The sequence below is a fragment of the Cotesia typhae genome, unplaced genomic scaffold (assembly GCF_013202065.1).
Source record: "Cotesia typhae breed Kobodo isofemale line unplaced genomic scaffold, CoteBio_Ctyphae contig_11, whole genome shotgun sequence".
In the NCBI taxonomy this organism is placed as follows: Eukaryota; Metazoa; Arthropoda; class Insecta; order Hymenoptera; family Braconidae; genus Cotesia; species Cotesia typhae.
In genome coordinates this window covers 4,826,000-4,839,254 of record NW_027423711.1, presented here as the reverse complement: position 1 = coordinate 4,839,254, position 13,255 = coordinate 4,826,000, and the positions used below count along the sequence as shown (strand labels likewise).

The 13,255-nt window shown below is 30.6% G+C and overlaps 6 protein-coding genes across 6 annotated transcripts; 3 read left to right on the top strand and 3 right to left on the bottom strand.

Annotated features, from left to right (window-relative positions):
* Positions 1-88: 88 nt before the first annotated feature.
* On the top strand, positions 89-2,119 carry Rpl5 (ribosomal protein L5). The gene is made up of 4 exons (XM_074245411.1): positions 89-215; positions 488-808; positions 1,177-1,557; positions 1,799-2,119. Exons 1-4 carry the CDS (start codon positions 213-215, stop codon positions 1,985-1,987), a joined length of 894 nt encoding a protein of 297 aa, XP_074101512.1. The 5' UTR covers positions 89-212; the 3' UTR covers positions 1,988-2,119.
* A 136-nt stretch (positions 2,120-2,255) lies between these two features.
* On the bottom strand, positions 2,256-4,496 carry Rfc4 (replication factor C subunit RfC4). Its single transcript, XM_074245390.1, has 4 exons — positions 4,140-4,496; positions 3,261-3,777; positions 2,868-3,191; positions 2,256-2,455 (listed from the first exon to the last, which is right to left on the bottom strand). The coding sequence occupies exons 1-4, from the start codon at positions 4,250-4,252 to the stop codon at positions 2,354-2,356; spliced, it is 1,056 nt and encodes a 351-aa protein (XP_074101491.1). The 5' UTR covers positions 4,253-4,496; the 3' UTR covers positions 2,256-2,353.
* Positions 4,497-4,628: 132 nt separating this feature from the next.
* Tsen2 (tRNA splicing endonuclease subunit 2) lies at positions 4,629-6,736 on the top strand. Its single transcript, XM_074245377.1, has 4 exons — positions 4,629-4,898; positions 5,265-6,057; positions 6,198-6,358; positions 6,423-6,736. Exons 1-4 carry the CDS (start codon positions 4,731-4,733, stop codon positions 6,591-6,593), a joined length of 1,293 nt encoding a protein of 430 aa, XP_074101478.1. The 5' UTR covers positions 4,629-4,730; the 3' UTR covers positions 6,594-6,736.
* Positions 6,661-7,682, bottom strand: LOC141529074 (COX assembly mitochondrial protein homolog). The gene is made up of 3 exons (XM_074245436.1): positions 7,524-7,682; positions 7,280-7,384; positions 6,661-6,948 (listed from the first exon to the last, which is right to left on the bottom strand). Exons 1-3 carry the CDS (start codon positions 7,642-7,644, stop codon positions 6,743-6,745), a joined length of 432 nt encoding a protein of 143 aa, XP_074101537.1. The 5' UTR covers positions 7,645-7,682; the 3' UTR covers positions 6,661-6,742.
* A 3-nt stretch (positions 7,683-7,685) lies between these two features.
* Positions 7,686-9,455, top strand: Rpn11 (regulatory particle non-ATPase 11). The gene is made up of 6 exons (XM_074245398.1): positions 7,686-7,822; positions 8,006-8,104; positions 8,178-8,327; positions 8,497-8,760; positions 8,829-9,095; positions 9,165-9,455. Exons 2-6 carry the CDS (start codon positions 8,012-8,014, stop codon positions 9,324-9,326), a joined length of 936 nt encoding a protein of 311 aa, XP_074101499.1. The 5' UTR covers positions 7,686-7,822; positions 8,006-8,011; the 3' UTR covers positions 9,327-9,455.
* LOC141529072 (proteasome subunit beta type-2) lies at positions 9,450-10,964 on the bottom strand. The gene is made up of 3 exons (XM_074245421.1): positions 10,774-10,964; positions 10,255-10,611; positions 9,450-9,727 (listed from the first exon to the last, which is right to left on the bottom strand). The coding sequence occupies exons 1-3, from the start codon at positions 10,865-10,867 to the stop codon at positions 9,552-9,554; spliced, it is 627 nt and encodes a 208-aa protein (XP_074101522.1). The 5' UTR covers positions 10,868-10,964; the 3' UTR covers positions 9,450-9,551.
* Positions 10,965-13,255: the final 2,291 nt, after the last annotated feature.

Sequence of the window (13,255 nt, the reverse complement as noted above, 5' to 3'; positions counted from 1 at the left end):
TTTTAATTTTTAACCGCTAAAATCTGGCACATGCGCAGTCGACAAATCACTAAATAATAATCAAAAAAAAAAAAGAATTAAACACTAGCGTCTCCATACGGGAAAAAAAAACTTGATTCAGCGACGAGACTCACGGGGGTAGCGGCTTGATCGTTCTTTCTCGTGTCTACTGTTGAAGAAGGTGCCTCGCAACTTCTTCTCATCCCACTAAAATGGTAAGCATTTAATAAAACAATTACCCTTCATAAAAATAAAAATAAAAATATTTTAACAATTAATTAAATTAATATTTTATAAAACTAAATCAGTAATTAAATTTTTATAATTTTGCAAGATGTTACAAATAATACTAGATTAAAAAAAATGATTGCGCGTCCATACTTCAATCTATTCCACGCGTTGCATTTAATCAATTCTTCATTATTAGTTTTATTTTAAATTAATAAACAATTTTAATTTACTTTATTAATATTTATTTATTTTTCAGGGTTTCGTTAAAGTAGTGAAAAACAAGCAGTACTTCAAGCGTTTCCAAGTTAAATTCAAGAGGCGTCGTGAGGGTAAAACCGATTACTATGCCCGTAAACGCTTGACCATCCAAGACAAGAACAAGTACAACACCCCCAAGTACCGTTTGATCGTTCGTTTCTCGAACAAGAACATTACTTGCCAGATCGCGTACTCCAGAATCGAGGGAGACAGAATCGTGTGCGCTGCTTACAGCCACGAGCTCCCTAAATACGGAGTTAAGGTTGGACTTACCAACTATGCCGCTGCGTACTGCACTGGTCTTCTTCTTGCCAGAAGAGTAAGTAATTTTTTTCCATCAAAAAATTTAAATTAAATTAGCTGGCATCTAAAAATTTTTAGAATTTTTTTATTAAAAAATAATTGAGACGTAAAAAATTTGATAAATTATAATTTTCAAAACTTTTCTATTAGTTAAAATTATTATTGATTAAAAAAATAATAAATTATTTAGCGCCTGCTAATTATATTATCAAAAATAAAAAAAGCTTTTCACATGATGATCCACTCAGCTCGCTTTGAGAATCCATGAAGAAACTTTGTTCCCTAATTTCTTTGACTGACAAGAAAAGCTTTAAAAATAATATTTAAAAATAAAAGACACTAAAATTCAGTCAACTAATATTCTAAATAATTAATTTGTTACAGCTGTTGAAGCAATTGGGCTTGGACAAACTCTACACCGGAACTACAGAAGTAACCGGTGACGAGTACAACGTAGAAGAGCTGGACAACGGACCCGGAGCGTTCAGATGTTACTTGGACACCGGATTGATGCGTACCACCACCGGAGCACGTGTTTTCGGCGCGATGAAGGGCGCTGTTGACGGAGGTCTCAACATTCCCCACAGCACCAAGAGATTCCCTGGGTACGACAATGAATCCAAGTCATTCAACGCTGACGTTCACCGTCAACACATCTTCGCCCAGCACATTGCTAACTACATGAAGCAGTTGGAAGAAGAAGACGAGGAAGCTTACAAGCGTCAGTTCTCTCAGTACATCAAGAATGGAATCGCTTCTGATGCTGTATGTATATTAATTAATTAATTAATTGAAAAATTCCTTGCTTCGTCCAATAAAAATTGTTTTGAGGTAATTTAGATCTCAATAACGTCGCAATTGGACAATATTGATACATCGGTTGAGCGAAATGATTTATGCTCCTTTGTATTTTTCTCCATTAACCGTCTGTAACATTTACAGAGTTAATAATTATTTATTTTTGATGTAATAAATTTATTTTAATCATTGATTTTTATTTTTACAGATTGAAGAGATCTACAAGAAGGCCCACGCTGCAATTCGCGCCAACCCAGAATTCACAGCCAAAGAGAGGACCAAGGACCCGGTTAAGAAGCGCTGGAACCGCGCTAAGTTGTCGCTTTCTGAACGCAAGAACCGCGTTAACCAAAAGAAAGCATCTTTCATCAAAAAATTGGAGGAGGCCGAAGCTTAAAAAGCCGGTCGTAATCCTATTTTTGTACCTAAACAAAAACAAATTAACGTTCACAGTGTCATTATATCTTGTTACATTAACATGTAGCCTGTGGACGATGGTACGAAAATTGAATAAAAAAATTAAAACGCCGATTGAATAATTTTTTATTCAGCAGTACTTACACTACCTGTAATATTTATTATTTATTTATTTTTAGGATAATAATATGAAAGAAAAAAAACGCTTACCTTGAAGCTACTAGGCTGTGATATTTAAAAGCCAAGAGATTTAATAAATATTTTTTTTATTTTTAATTTATCAACTGTATGATCATTTTATACAGCCATTAATTAATATTTTCTTAATTAAAAAAAAACAATGGGATTATTTTAGTAGTGAACGGCGACAGAGACGAGCTAGGAGGTTGTGGAGTTGTAGTAAGCTGTTTATTCCATCCAGGATGTCCAGATGCGTAACCCCGATTTCCTTTAAATTTATGAATTATTAATATTAAAAATTATTTTATTTAATGTCGATACTACCATTCAAATTTAATAAATTATTTTTTTTTAATATATTATACAAGTCATATTAAAAATTTCAAAGTCAAGTAGTTTGATGACCATTTTTAAATAAATATTTTTATCCGTAGAATTGAAAAATTGGCTTTAAGAATTTTTTAACAAAAAAATTATAGCAATAAAAAAATTAAAATGTAGAAATTTTAAAAACCAAAAAATTCAATTTTTTTAAAATAATTTTTTTGAACAAATTTTTGTTAAAAAAAATTATCAAGCTTCTAATTTTAATGTCCTGTAAAATTTTCTAAATTTAAACGGCAGTACCGATCTGTAAAAAATTGAATATTAATATTAAATAATAAAATAAAATAAATTACTTTTATGTAATCTAACTTCAATGTCTCATCAATTTGTAAATTTTTTCCAACTCTGAAGATATTACTGATTAAGTCTTCAGCAGAATATCCGAGTTTCCACAAGCTGTTGAGGACATCGTAGGCTTTAGAAATTTTTCCCTGAGTACAGAGCTCCAGCATTTCTTTAATTACCAGCGGATGAGGTTCGTCGCAGACTTTGAAGACATTCTCGCTGTTAACATGACCAAATCCATTAAAAGTAGACTGTAAATTATTCAGCGCTTGTCTCATGTCCCCTTGCGCGGTGAATACAACTGCTTCCAAGCCATCATTTGTATAAGACACCTGTTAAATATTTTAAAAATATAAATAATAATTTTAACTAGTAATTATTGATTTAAAAAAATAATTTACATTTTCTTTTTCACAAACTTGAAGGACTTTCGCTAAAACTTGGGCATCAGTGAGCTTCCCATATCGCAGCATAGCACAGCGAGACTGAATGGGTTCAATTATTTTTTCACTGGTGTTGCAAGCCAAAGCAAAGCGAGTGGTGTGGCTGAAAATCTCCATAGTACGTCTCAGAGCTTGCTGAGCTCCCTCGGTCATGCTGTCAGCTTCATCTAGAATGATAATCTTGTGGGTACCTGGCGGAAGATTGACCTTCTTCTGTGCGAAAATCTTTATCTTGTTCCTCACGACATCGATACCGCGATCGTTGGACGCGTTCAGCTCCAGCACGGTGTCTTTAAGCGTTGGTCCAAGGAGAGCGCGAGCCAGACACAAAATCGTGGTCGTTTTTCCGACTCCTGGTGGACCTGCGATTATAATGTTAGGAGCGTTTCCATGCTTCGCGAATACTGCTAGTCTGGATACAGTGTCTTCGTTTCCTATGATGTCATCAAAGGTCTGCGGTCTGTACTTTTCAATCCTAATAAATTTAAGTTATTAGTTAGTATTTTATTTAATTTTACTTAAGTTAGTTCAATAATTTTTGATTTTATTTTAATAATAATAAAGTTAGCTGACATTTTTAATTTTTGATTTTTTTTTAATAATTAAATTAGAACAAAAAAATATTTTAAAAAAATTGCATGTGGAATTTTTTTTTAAATAATTTTTCAATAAAATAAATTATTATAAAAAAATTTCACTTGTATATATGTCAAAAAATTATTGTAATTTTTTTTTAATAATTTTTTTGGTGTAAAAATGACAAAAATTACAGATGTCAACTAAATTTAGTATCATATTTAATTATCAACAATAATAATTAAAATTAAAATTAATTACCATGGCAAAAGTGATCCTTTGGACTTAGTTTTAGAAATTACTTGAGCATCCTTTGATGAACTAGGACTTTCATCAACTTCCATTGACTCTCCAACATTTTCAGTATCCGTCATTATTGATAATTGCAAAAAATTCCAAATTTATCATAAATATACTAACAAGCACTTTGTTTTTTATTTATTGTTAATTAATTAAATTATTTAGTTCTGGAATAAACAAACAAGTAGCGTTTCACTTTTAGGTTACCGGGTTTTTAAAAGTGCGCTTGCGCAGGAGAATTTTAATTTTTGTATTTTTGATATGAAAAAATTATTTTATCACTTTGTAATAATTAAAACTTAATTAATTACTTATTATTAACACATTAAATTAATTACCCGAATAATTTTCACGAGAAATAAAAATTTAGTGAAGAAAACGCGGGAGATGTTTAGTTGTCAAAGCGCATGCGCGCAGTTAACATTTTTCTGCCAACTGGGTTATGTTTACCAAGTCAAATTATATTTAGGTGAATATTATAATGTTGGAATATTAAATTCTTATTAATTAGTCAATATAGTTTATCAAAATTAATTTATCTATAAAGAAGAAATGAATTTAAAAGAGCCGAGACGTAAAAGACGAATTTATCAACAGCAATATCCTCCTTTGCCAGTTTGTATTGGTAAAAAAGATCAATGGATTATTTATACAGCTCATCTTGGAGTTGCTAATGCTTGTATTTCTGATCCTCAAGAAATGAAAGCTGTTCATAATATGGTAATAATATTTATTCTTATTATTATTAAAAGTAAATTAATTATTATTAATAAATAACAATAATTAAATATATGACATTGAAGTTAGATGTCACTTGACAATTTAAAAAATTTTTTTAACAAATAAATTTGCTCCAAAAAATTATTTAAAAAAAATTGCATTTGTAGTTTTTTAAAATTTCTAAATGTCAATTTTTTTTGCCATAATTTATTTGTTACAAAATTTTTTTAAATTATCAACTATCTACTAAGTTAATTTTCTTATTAAATATAGAAATTAATTTAGCAGAGGTTTGATAATTTTTGTAACAAATAAATTATAAAAAACAAATAAATAAATTGATTAATGTTACATAAATTATTGTAGGGATTTTTTGGAAAAGGCTCGCTGTCAAAGTCAATGCCAAAATTTAACGTCAGACGTTTTGGAGCACCACCGATAGCACGCGAACGTCAATGGAGACGTCGTAAAGAGTGGCTGGAAGAAGTAAAGCAACTGTCAACATTCCCATTAAATATCAAGAATGAAAACGAGGAAAATTCCAAGGAAGAATTTATCCATTTAGACAGTGACGCAAATGAAGTAGAATCGTCGCAAGAAAACGAGCCGATGGAAGTGTCCACCGACCAGGATGACGATCTTAAAATAATTGAATCAAAAATTCATACTCCTGAAATTGATGAAGTTGTTTTGGATTCTACTGAAGAGGAGGAAGTTTGTGAAATAATAAACAAGACTGAGCGATCCCGCAATGACTCCCAAGATGATATCTGTGTTCTCAATGATCTCCAGAGTCAAAATGATTTTTCACCCAGTCCGACGGATGAAATTGAAGAAGTAGATGCTGATGAAATGCTGGTTCTGCCAGATAGTGACTCGGATACTGAAAATTATTTGAATAATGTGAATCCGAGGGTTGAAACCGGCGGATTTCCTTTAACTGAAACTCTTCTGCTGACTTTCGAGGAAACTTTTTTCCTCATGTTCGGACTAGGGTGTCTGCAATTACTGGATTTTCAAGACAAGGACATTTCTATCGCTGATGCATGGACACACTTTAATCAGGATAAATTATTCTTGCCTCGCTACATAGTTTATCATTATTTTCGGAGCAAAGGATGGATTGTCAAGTCTGGATTAAAATACGGTTCTGATTTCAGTAAGTTTTTTTTTCCTTTCAATTTCTAGCTGTAGAATTTTTTTTAACGTAATTTAATTACAAAAATCCAAAAAATTGATAAATGTCTGTTAATTTTAGTATAATTATTTTTCGGAATAATTAATAAAATATTTTTTTAGTGTTATATAAACAAGGACCATCATACTATCACGCATCATACCTGGTAGTTATAGAAACCGTAGATGCAGATACGTTGATACGTGACGACAGTAGATGTACCCGTAAAATGGATTGGAAAAATTTGTACGAATTAAATCGACTGTGCGAAGTCACTGCAAAGGTATTTTATCAACAATAAAAAAATTCACCCAACTTAATTTATCAAAATGAATTATAATTCACAGGAATTGTTAGTCGCGCAAGTTTTGTGGCCATCGTCAGTCTCACTGACTAACCCAGTACTTTTGGAGTCACTATCGGAATTTACAGTCCGTGAATTGCTCTGGAGAAGATGGAAAATGAATGAAAAGGACGACTCGGCCACCAATGACGAGAGCAGTGATGATTCTTCGTAATTTATATTAACTAATTGCTAAAAAAAATATATATTTATATTTAATAAGCTATTAAATAAGGTAGATATTTTTGTACGTGGTATCTAGTTAATTATTATTTAACATCTTAATATACAGTAATATTTATAATAAGAATTAATTATTTGTAATTATGAAAGACCCTGCTCTTTTTGAAACTTAGCACCGATTCCAGTTCTGCGATAAATTGTTCTTTCATTTAAATATTCTTGCGTACAGCGATCTATAAGTTCTTGGTCATGATACCATTTTTCGTAGCAATTCCACATTTTTTGGTTTTCTTCTCGGCATTTAAAGATAATCATAAATCCATTTGCTTTTCCGCATTCTGTTAAAGCTGAGGATTGAAAAAAAAAATTATATTAAAGTTAACAGTCATTTAAAAATTTTTTAATTTGTTTCAACAAATAAACTTTTTGAATAAAATTATTTGTTTCAAATTTTTTACATGTGCAATTTAAAAAAAAAATTATTTTTAATAATTTTATTAATAAAAAAAATTCTAAAAAAGTTTAGATGTCAGCTAACTTAATTTTATATATTAAAACCAGACATTTGATATTTTTTTTTTCATTAAATAAATTATGAAAAAATTTTGTAATAATTTATTAAAAAAAAAAAAAAATGTCAAATGTAATGTCATTACTATTATTTATTTACACTCTTACCTTTAACTTCATCAACACATTTTTCATTTTTAGCTCTCTCTCGAACTTTTTTAGGAATTAAAATATCTTTTTCAACTTTCCTCAGTGACTTGTCATCAGGATCGCCTAAAAATAAAAGAAAAAAATCAAATAACTCAAAAATCTACATGATACCTGAGTTTAACCTTAATATTACAAAAATGATGCAATTTACTTGTCAATAAAATAAAAAACACAAAACCATAATTAAAAAATATTTATTTACCTAAATTATGAGGTCCTCCTGTCCAAGGAGTGTACGGGACACTTTTTCTAACTTTATTTGGAGCATCTTTATTATTTTCCTGTTCCTGATCCATTTTATTTAAAAATTTCAAAAATAACATGCGGCCATGTTTATTTCTATTCTCCCTCTCTTTCTCCCATCTTATATAGTGGCTCTAGTGATTGTGCAGATTTGAAGATTTTATTTGGTTGCTTTGAACAAGATTTACTATCAATTTTTCCTTAAAATTATTCTAATAAATAGTATTAATTATTTTTTAATTCCAAATCAGCTGATCGGTATTTACCATTTAAATTATAAATTTATTATGATTGTAGTGTAAATTCTTTTTTAAATCGCTTACTAAGAATATAACCTAACTATCAAGACGCTTTGTCATATATTTATTTACATTTTCCAATTAATTAATTAAGAAATTAATTAATTTATAACAAACAATTTTCAATAAAAAATTTTTACAGATAAACATGGACAGATTACTGAGATTAGGAGGAGGAATGACGGGACTAAATCAAGGTCCGCCTCCTTCAGATTCTCCTGTAGTTGACACTGCCGAACAGGTAAAAAAATTTAATTAATAATTATTTTATTTTTCATTTATTTACCTAATTAATTTTTTTTCTATATTTTAAGGTTTATATCTCTTCTCTGGCACTGTTGAAAATGTTGAAGCACGGTCGTGCTGGAGTACCTATGGAAGTCATGGGTCTTATGTTGGGAGAATTTGTCGACGATTATACTGTGAGAGTTATTGATGTCTTTGCTATGCCTCAAACTGGAACGGTAATTATTTTTAAAAATTAATTATTAAGAAAATAAAAATTTTGTGTCAAAGATTAAAAACATCTGACATCTGTCAATTTTTTTTTTTTTTTAATTTTTATGAAAAAAATTTAATAAAAAAAATTAACAATTGTCATATATTACTTATTTAAATGATTGAATTGTTTAGGGTGTAAGTGTAGAAGCAGTAGACCCAGTGTTTCAAGCAAAAATGTTGGACATGTTGAAGCAAACAGGTAGACCAGAAATGGTGGTCGGGTGGTACCACTCGCATCCTGGGTTCAGTTGCTGGTTGTCCGGTGTTGATATCAACACGCAGCAGTCCTTCGAGGCATTGAGTGAAAGAGCTGTGGCTGTTGTAATTGATCCAATCCAATCCGTGAAAGGAAAAGTTGTTATTGATGCATTTAGGTTAATTAATCCTAATATGATGGTAGGTATTTTTTTTTTAATTTTGGTTACATAAAAAAATTCAAAAATTGAATAAAAAATTTTTTTCAGGTATTGGGACAAGAACCCCGTCAAACTACCTCGAATTTAGGACATTTACAGAAACCATCTGTACAAGCTCTTATTCATGGTTTAAACCGTCATTACTACAGTATAAGTATTAATTACCGTAAGAATGAATTAGAGCAAAAAATGTTGCTGAATTTACACAAAAAAACCTGGATGGACGGTCTTACTTTGGCTGAATATTCTGAGCACAGTAAACTTAATGAAAATACTGTTGCTGAAATGCTTGAGCTTGCTAAAAATTATAATAAGGTATTCAATATTTTATTTTTAAAAATTTTTCCATAATTTTTAATAAAAAATTTTTTTTTGTGGCTTCAGTCGTTGGAGGATGAGGAAAAAATGACTCTCGAGCAACTGGCGATTAAGAATGTCGGCAAACAAGACCCGAAACGTCACTTAGAAGAAAAAGTTGACATGTTGATGTCCACAAACATCGTCCAGTGTCTTGGAGCTATGCTTGACACCGTTGTGTTTAAATAATTATTTAAAATAAAATAATTACTACATAATTCATAACATAAACACTAACACATTTAAATTCATATATTACTTTTTAATAACTGAAGAAAAAAATCCGATAAAATAAAAATTTTTTTTAAACCATTTAAAGGTGTGTAATGTATAAAGAACTTTTATTTTTTTATTTTAATCCTTACGTTGATACAAGTTAGGTAAGAATATTTAAAAATAGCGAAAAATTTTTTATTAACCCCTAGCAGCGGCTTCTACGGACAGATTCTGTGCAGTTATTGAAGGGAGGTCAATTACTCCTTCCTTGGTTACTTTTTGCACTTTGAAGTTCGGTAAGTTTACGATCAAACGCTTGTGGACTTCAGTAACACATTTTTTTAGCAAGTCGTATGCTTCATGTTCATTCATATCTAGAAGAATTATCATGTCAGTTATTTCAATTATTTATAAATTAATTCACAGCTATTTTAATAATTAAAATTTTTTTTACAAATAAATTAGAGCAAAAAAATTGAAATTTAAAAAAAGTTTTAATTTAATTTTTTGGAACAAATTTAATTTTTAAATTAAATTTAAAAAATAGTCGTGACTAATAACTTTAGTGTCATTAATTTAGAAGATATTTGATAATTTAAAATATTTTTTTTACAAATAAATTATAACAAAAAAATTGAATTTTTAAAAAATTAAAAAAATAGTCAACTGATTAATAATTTAAATGTCATTAATTTAGCAGATATTTGATAATTAAAAAAAATTTTTAACAAATAAATTACAGTAAAAAAATTGACACGTAGAAATTATAAAAAATTTAATTTTTAATTTTTAAAAAAATTTTTTAAATAAAATTTATTGAATAAAATAAAAAACTACTCAAGTGACTCCTAACTTAAAAATCATAAATAATTTTAAATAATTAAAAAAATTTAATAAATACCAGAGCGATAGTATCTATCGAGAATAGTCAAGGAGAAGAAGCCACCGTAACCGTGACAAGCGTAAGGTGCCTGAACACAAGATGCTAAGTAATCAATGAAATAAAGCTCCGGTCCAGTTTCATTGTCATACCCGGCCATCAACAAATTCACAAAGTACGGAGTACGTGAGCGCAAGTAATCAGCGAGTTTTCTGCGGGTGAATGTCGCAGCAGCTTTCGGTGACAGTTCATACCCGTTGCGCATTTTATAAAGCTGGATATTTTTCCCGATGTACTCGGAGAACTGAGTAGAATCTCCCTGTTCGCCGATCACCGCCATCACCAACTTGTCAGAGATCTTGTAGATTTTATTTTCATCTGAAAATTTTTAATTATTCCATCAGTCGTTTGTTATTAATTATTAACAATTGTTAATTTAATTTTTTTAGATAGTTGAGAAGGAAAAGTAGTTGTTATTTGAATAAATAAGATTTGAGGTTAACCATGATTGGCATAAAATAATGGATGATAAATTCTTACCGTTTTTCATGACCATAATTGATTGAGCGGTGGTCGAATCAGCTGCAATTAATACAAAATCGTCGAAACGGACTCCAATTGAACACTCAGTCATTTTTAGACTTTTTAATTAGATTTATTAAGTGTAAAAATAATTATTCACTGTCACTATTTGACTCCAAGCTCCTGATTGTGTTTAATTTTGTGTGCGGTAAGAGAGAAGATTTTTACAGATGTCGGTACAGCAGTTTTTTACAAGACACTGAAGTTAACTGACATGAAAAATTTTATAACACTGAAGTTGACAGATATTAAAAATTTTTATGACATTAAGGGGGATAGCCACTGTAAAATTTCGGAAAAAAAATTTTTTTTTTTTTTTCATTAAACTGAAGTTTATATATTCAAAATTATGTATTTCAAATTTTATAGAAAAATTCCGAATAGTTTTCGAGTTATAGTCATTTTTATAAGAGCGCGTCGATTGACCGTTTTACGCGCGGCGCTTCGACGAAAACGTCGCCTGCTCGCTCCGTCTTTGATTCGTACGGGTTGGCGATTGTTTTCCCTCACGATTGTCAACCGTTACAATTATTTGACTTTTAACGTATATTTTTTCTTATTGTTGAGATACTGTACCTCATAGTTTAGTTGTTTTGTATGAATACACACTCGTTCTTTAATTTATTGAGTTTCTTAGTGTACTCGTTATTGTTTACTTACTTATTTTTTTAAATCTTCTGATCTTTTTTTTTTTTGTTTATTTAACAAAAAAATTTGTTAAATAATGGATCGTAAACAAAGTAAAGTTATTAAAAACGAAAGAAAACTGCCAAACGACAGGAAAAATTTAATCGACCGCTCAACAGATATGAAACTGAAAAAATACTGGCTCTCAACGACGTGATAGTGCTTCCAAGAGGAAATTATCACAAAAATCTGATTGTACAATTGATTCGAGTATTAGCTACAAAATTATAAATTTTTTTCGATATTTAATTTACTAAGTGGCTGTGTATCGTGTAAAAAGTGTGGTGGTGATGTAAACTTTACTGAGACAAGTATTCGAGGATTAGGTTTTAAACTAGTTGTGAATTGCAAAAATGTGATCCAGTTTTGATAAATTCATGTCCACTCATCAAGAATGCGTATGAAATTAATCGCCGTTTCATCTTTGCAATGCGGATAATTGGTATTGGGTTATCTGGAGCTGAAAGATTTTGTGCTTTCATGGATTTACCACGACCAATGTTCCATAGCTTTTACGATCGTCTGGTCACACAAATCAGAAATGCAGCTAGAAACTGTTGTGATTTAGTGTTGAAAAAAGCTGCTAAAGAAGAAATCCAAGAAACCTGCAAGCATTTAAAATCCAATGACATTCCTGGAATTTCTGTCTCCGGTGACGGTAGTTGGAAGAAAAGAGGGTTTAAATCTTCATTTGGTATATCTTCTCTAATTGGTTACTTCACTGGCAAAATCGTAGATGTAAGTATGAAATCCAGTTATTGTAAGATGTGTGCGCTAATGAGCTCAAAAAAGGAACAGCTGAATACGATCAATTTATGCAAGACCATGCTCTAGACTGTCCAATAAACCATGAAAATTCTTCTGGACAAATGGAGGTAGATGGAATAAAAGAGATGTTTATGCGATCAGAGTTATTACATAACGTTAAGTATGTAAACTATATAGGTGATGGTGACACTAAAACGTATAAAAATATTTGTGATGCTAAACCGTATGGGGACATGGTGAAGATAAAAAAAAGGAATGTATTAATCACGTGCAAAAACGAATGGGCAGTCGACTAAGGGCTTTGAAGAAGCAACGAACTAACAAGAAGACAAAAACAGGAAAAGAAGAAAATACACAGAAAAGTTTAGGTGGGAAAGGTCGATTAACGGACAAAGCAATTAATGAATTTACAAAGTATTATGGTTTAGCAATCAGACGTCATTCTAATGATGTTGATGAGATGTATAATGCTATTTGGCAAACATTTTATCACAAGTTTTCATCACCCGAAGATCCGCAGCATTTTCTTTGTCCTGAAGGTGCAAATTCGTGGTGTCAATTTCAAAAGCTGTGGCAACAAATACTTTGGACTCATTAGTTGAAAAACCACCACTTCCTGCAGATATTGCGGAAGCTTTAATACCGATTTATGAAGATCTATCGAATCCAGAGTTATTGGAACGATGTGTCGGTAGGTTTACACAAAATAATAATGAAAGCTTCAATGCATTAGTGTGGCAGCTCGCCCCAAAAACAAATTCTTCTTATTCCCTTATTGTTGAAATAGCTTTATATATTTCAACAATTACATTCAATGATGGGGCTCTAGCAACTCTGAAGATATTAGAGAATCTCGATGTTAAAGTAGGACCAACACTCTACTCATACTGCGCTGAGCGCGACGCTACTCGGGTTAAAGCTGCTGAAAGCCGCATGGAAACGGCCAGTAAAAAATAAAAAAGTCAAGGTCAATACTAAAGATAAG